A 6,000-nucleotide genomic window follows, 5' to 3' on the forward strand; every position below is an offset into this window, starting at 1 on the left:
AACCGTGGAACATGTCACACTCGCATGCTCACACACACGCACCCACACACACACACACACACACACACACACACACACACACACAGGTGTGAAGTAGCCGTACATGGATGAGTCCATGCACTAGAACTCACCAGAGTCTAGCTCACAATCTGAGAATCAGGAGGAGAAAAGAAAGACACATGATCATAAAAACATCGCTACAGCACCGAATTCTCACAAGAAGAACACACACACACACACACACGCACACACACACACACACACACACACACACACACACACACACACACACACACACACACACAGTGTTACACATCCTGGGCTGACTCTAGACTCTAGACTAGATGTTTTAGACTTCCTCTCTATTGTATGTTGAGAAGAAGCTTCAGCATCGACACACACACACTGTATCACAATAGTGTTTGGTTCTTGTGTGTGTTTTGTGTTGTAGATAAACGTGACGATTTCCAGAAGTGAGTCTGGTTTAACGGTGGATAAATGTGCCGGGTTCTAGGAGTATGACCGCTGTGAGGTTTTTTGGTGAGTTTTGTGCGGCTTGTGTGTGGAACGTTCTGGATGAATGCGATGTCCTGCATGGAGATGTGAGAGTTCTATGGCTGCTGTGACTGTGCTCTAGATCACAGTGTTGTTCTGGAGGTTTAAGCCATGATGTGTGGATGATGTTCAGTTCTAAATAAACGTGTTGGGATCTGATTATTACTCCGTCACAACATCTCTCATGTTCTTTGTCTCTAGACTCTCAGAACCTGGAGAACTGTGTGTGTGTGTGTGTGTGTGTGTGTGTTCTAGATTCGTTCCCTGTTCCCGAATGTCACCTTGGTCTATGGCGTCGGACGCCTCGGCTTCTCTCCTCCTCCTCACAGCTCTCTGTTTCTCCTCCAGCCTCTGTTTCTCCATGTTGGCTTCATCCCATCGTCCGTCCTCCATCAGACGCTGGTCCGGTCGCAGACGGCTGTCCGTCACACACACGCCGTCCTCCTCCTCGTTCAGCGTGAGAGCCAGAGTCGAGAAGAAGTACATGTTCTCTGCGTTCTCTCTAACAGAACACACGCAGAGATGAGATGATTTTAGATGATTGCATTGTGTGTGTGTGTGTGTGTGTGTGTGTGTGTGTGTGTGTGTGTGTGTGTGTTCATACGGGAGTGGGTATTTCTTCCACAGTAGTCGAGGTGTGAGTGTTTGGTACACGGTCTTCTGTTTGCCTTCTGCATTGTTGCTGCCGCAGCTGCTCTGGACAATCTTAGCGCTCTCCATCCGGTCGTCCCACGTTCCTGACAGTATGTAGTGCGCCTGTCCTTCACCGTCTGACACCACGCCGGTCACCTACAAACATCATCATCATCATCATCATCAAAGCAGAGACACACTGGACACTGCATCCCGATGACCTCCCACATTAACATGGCTTATGTTCCACTCGCCTTGCGTGGGACTTCCCTTGAGAAGTAGCTGTATGGAGAGAACTTAAGCTGACAAGTCTCTTTGGTTCTGTGGTTCACGATGTCGATGTCCCCCGACTGTAAACAAGATGGAGGTTAAAGGGCAAATATTAACAAGGTTGTAGGTGTAGGAGGCGATAATAATGTGATAATAAACACTGATTAGATGGTGTTTAGATGGTGCAGCAGTGAGAACACAGACCTGATCGATCCACAGTTTGCCCACAATAATGTTGTGCACGGTGGAGGTCACTTTACGCCACACGTAGTGGTTCCCGCTCGTGTGGAACTGCAGGTGGATGGCACCTAAAAATGCCAGATTTATTTCAGAACCAATAGTTTACTGCATAACTGTTAGCACTAGAGAAATACACGTTTAGCATGTAGGGCTTTAATTAGCGTTTAGCATTTAGGGCTTTAATTAGCGTTTAGCATTTAGGGCTTTAATTAGCGTTTAGCATTTAGGGTTTTAATCGTAACACAGTTTAGCTTAGAAAAAAAATTATATCCTAGAAATATAACTAAAGGAATCTGCCCTTAATGTTTAGGCCACGCCCCCTACCTGAGGACGATACAGGTGTGTAGTGACACAACGATCAGCATTGAGTTTATATACTGTATATAATATTATTAAACATTTAGTCTGATAAGTCCTGCACAAGCCATGTTTGTTAAAGGGGTGGAGTCTCTTACCCAGAGGCATGATGGACAGGTATTTGCCACGGAACTTGCTAGCGATGGTGATTTCCTGCCATAGAGTCCAACCTCGCTGTGAGATGACGTGATGAGCCGCAGCCGGAGGATGATGACTTACCTGAAAGGAATGAACAGATTTATAAGGTGGCCACTAGAGAGCAGTGCTTGTCGTTCACCAGTGAATGTGTGTGTGTGTGTGTGTGTGTGTGTGCGTGTGATGACTTTAACCTGCTCGCAGATGGAGCGGTAGCCGTAATCGTCAAGCCGGTCGAGTTCGTACGTTTCACCTAGAAGGGGATTGAAGGGTTTGGCGGTCCGGTGGACGGTGGTGGAATAAGACGAGACGGAGAAAGCAGCCACCAAACACATCTGCTCTAGAGAACTGGTGCAGCGAGCCGCTTTGTCCAACAGCTCGCTGTACTCCAGATCCTCCGTCAGCCGCTGCAGCATGGACAGGGGCTCGTTAAAGTTCACCTGCGGAAGCAAAGAAGGCGGAGAAAGAACAGATCTGTAAGACATTCTGTCTCATTCTCACCTCTATGTGTGGAGACACAGGGATATAGTAAAAAAGGGGTAGAGGGGTATAGTGGCAGTATAGAGGGGTATAGTGGCAGTATAGTGGGGTATAGTGGCAGTATAGAGGGGTATAGTGGCAGTGTAGAGGGGTATAGTGGCAGTGTAGAGGGGTATAGTGGCAGTATAGAGGGGTATAGTGGCAGTATAGAGGGGTATAGTGGCAGTGTAGAGGGGTATAGTGGCAGTATAGAGGGGTATAGTGGCAGTGTAGAGGGGTAGAGTGGCAGTGTAGAGAGGTATAGTGGCAGTGTAGAGGGGTAGAGTGGCAGTGTAGAGGGGTATAGTGGCAGTATAGAGGGGTATAGTGGCAGTGTAGAGGGGTATAGTGGCAGTATAGAGGGGTATAGTGGCAGTGTAGAGGGGTATAGTGGCAGTATAGAGGGGTATAGTGGCAGTATAGAGGGGTATAGTGGCAGTATAGAGGGGTATAGTGGCAGTATAGAGGGGTATAGTGGCAGTATAGAGGGGTATAGTGGCAGTGTAGAGGGGTATAGTGGCAGTATAGAGGGGTATAGTGGCAGTATAGAGGGGTATAGTGGCAGTACGGTGGCAGTACAGCAGTAAAACCTAGGCAGCAGTTTTAAAAGGGTGTATAAAGGGCAGAAGGGCAGCATGGTAATGGTTTATATAGACCACAAGGTGGCACTGTGCTGGCAGTGTGGAGGAAATATGGTAGTAGCATGATGTGGTGGTGTTAAGAAGGACATAGCAGTATGGTGGAGACTCACAGGTGATGTGGTGGTGTTAAGAAGGACATGAGGACACTCACAGGTGATGTGATGGTGTTAAGAAGGACATGTGGACATTCACAGGTGGTGTGATGGTGTTAAGAAGGACATGTGGACACTCACAGGTGATGTGGTGGTGTTAAGAAGGACATGTGGACACTCACAGTTGATGTGGTGGTGTTAAGAAGGACATGTGGACACACAGGTGATGTGGTGGTGTTAAGAAGGACATGTGGACATTCACAGGTGGTGTGATGGTGTTAAGAAGGACATGTGGACACTCACAGGTGATGTGGTGGTGTTAAGGAGGACATGTGGACACTCACAGGTGATGTGGTGGTGTTAAGAAGGACATGTGGACATTCACAGGTGATGTGGTGGTGTTAAGAAGGACATGTGGACACTCACAGGTGATGTGGTGGTGTTAAGGAGGACATGTGGACACTCACAGGTGATGTGGTGGTGTTAAGAAGGACATGTGGACATTCACAGGTGATGTGGTGGTGTTAAGAAGGACATGTGGACACTCACAGGTGATGTGGTGGTGTTAAGAAGGACATGTGGACACTCACAGGTGATGTGGTGGTGTTAAGAAGGACATGTGGACACTCACAGGCATGGGGATCTTGGACAGCTCTTTGCCGATGCAGTTCTTCATGATGCTCCACAGGTTAAGTGAGTAGTTTGGCTTGTCTGGGATTCGGCTACGTCTCCTCCTGCGTGTCTGCAGCTCCCTCCCTGATAAATCATTGCAGCTCGGAGACGACTGAGACGTAGACATCGGGACAGAGAGAGAGGGAGGAAGTACAGGAGAGAGAGAGAGGGAGAGAGAGGGGGGGGAGAGGGAGGAAGTATAGGAGAGAGAGAGAGAGAGAGAGAGGAAGTACAGGAGAGAGAGAGAGAGAGAGAGAGAGAGAGAGAGAGAGAGAGAGAGAGAGAGAGACAGTAAGTACTATGTGTTACTGCTGCTTCAACATAATAAAACTTAAACTTAAACATTAACACATTAACACATTTACATTAACACACTAACATTAACACATTAACATATTAACATTAACATTGACACATTAACACTAACATTAACACATTAACATTGACACATTAACACTAACATTAACACTAACATTAACACATTAACATATTGACATTAACACATTAACATTAACACATTAACATATTAACATTAACACATTAACACATTAACATATTAACATTAACACATTAACATATTAACATTAACACATTAACACATTAACACATTAACATATTAACATTAACACATTAACACATTAACATATTAACATTAACACATTAACATATTAACATTAACATTAACACTAACATTAAGATATTAGCATTTACACCTTAACACATTAACATTAACACTAACACATTAACATTAACACATTAACACATTAACACATTAACATTAACACATTAACATTAACACATTAACATTAACATTAACACATTAACACATTAAAATTAACACATTCACATTAACACACTAACACATTAAAATTAACACATTAACACATTAACACATTAACATATTAAGATTAACAAATTAACATTAACATATTAACATTAACACATTGACATTAACACTAACACATTAACACAGTAACACATTAAGATTAACACATTAACATTAACACATTAACATATTAAGATTAACAAATTAACATTAACACATTAACACATTAACATTAACACATTAACACTAACATTAACACATTAACATATTAACATTAACACATTAACATTAACACATTAACACATTAACACATTAACACATTAACATTAACACTAACATTCACACATTAACATTAACACATTAACACATTAACACATTAACACATTAACACATTAACATTCACACATTAACACTAACATATTAAGATCAACAAATTAACATTAACACATTAACACTAACATTAACACATTAACATTCACACATTAACACATTAACATATTAAGATTAACAAATTAACATTAACACATTAACATTAACACTAACACATTAACACATTAACATATTAAGATTAACACATAAACATTAACACTAACACATTAACACATTAACATATTAAGATTAACACATTAACACATTAACATTAACACATTAACATTAACACATTAACATTAACACATTAACACATTAACATCACTGTGCTGCCTTTATTCAGCGGTCATTAACACTAATGAACACTCACATGATGCTCCAGGCTCCAGTCACTGGGCTGTCCACCGCTGGCACCACTGAGATTACTCTGAGAACGTCTGTGTCACACACACACGCACACACACACACACACACACACACACACACACACACACACACACACACACACACACACACACAAGCGCAATGAAAACATTCTAGTGACAATGTAAGAACTTTTCTATTATTTACTACTTATGTTGGTCATTTATTATTTATTGTTTAAATGATTTATTTAAGAGTTAATTTCATCTCCTAAAAGGATTAACATTCATTTTACTGAATTACATCCAATTGTTTAATTAAGCGATTT

General features: G+C 42.4%; 1 protein-coding gene across 7 annotated transcripts in view; it reads right to left on the reverse strand.

Annotated features, from left to right (window-relative positions):
- osbp2b (oxysterol binding protein 2b) overlaps positions 1 to 6,000 on the reverse strand; it is a 56,124-nt gene that overhangs the window by 2,881 nt on the left and 47,243 nt on the right. For 5 of the 7 annotated variants that reach the window (XM_027169256.2, XM_027169235.2, XM_027169301.2 and 2 more), the window contains 9 exons: positions 5,680 to 5,746; positions 4,074 to 4,226; positions 2,385 to 2,630; positions 2,154 to 2,274; positions 1,663 to 1,766; positions 1,443 to 1,538; positions 1,160 to 1,344; positions 837 to 1,057; positions 132 to 149 (listed from right to left, as the gene is read on the reverse strand). In XM_027169256.2, coding sequence (XP_027025057.2) covers positions 132 to 149; positions 837 to 1,057; positions 1,160 to 1,344; positions 1,443 to 1,538; positions 1,663 to 1,766; positions 2,154 to 2,274; positions 2,385 to 2,630; positions 4,074 to 4,226; positions 5,680 to 5,746 — 1,211 coding nt within the window. The remainder of the gene's footprint in view (positions 1 to 131; positions 150 to 836; positions 1,058 to 1,159; positions 1,345 to 1,442; positions 1,539 to 1,662; positions 1,767 to 2,153; positions 2,275 to 2,384; positions 2,631 to 4,073; positions 4,227 to 5,679; positions 5,747 to 6,000) is intronic. The other 2 variants (XM_027169275.2, XM_027169266.2) reach the window with 1 other exon arrangement.

This window comes from Tachysurus fulvidraco, chromosome 9 (assembly GCF_022655615.1).
Source record: "Tachysurus fulvidraco isolate hzauxx_2018 chromosome 9, HZAU_PFXX_2.0, whole genome shotgun sequence".
Classification (NCBI taxonomy): Eukaryota; Metazoa; Chordata; class Actinopteri; order Siluriformes; family Bagridae; genus Tachysurus; species Tachysurus fulvidraco.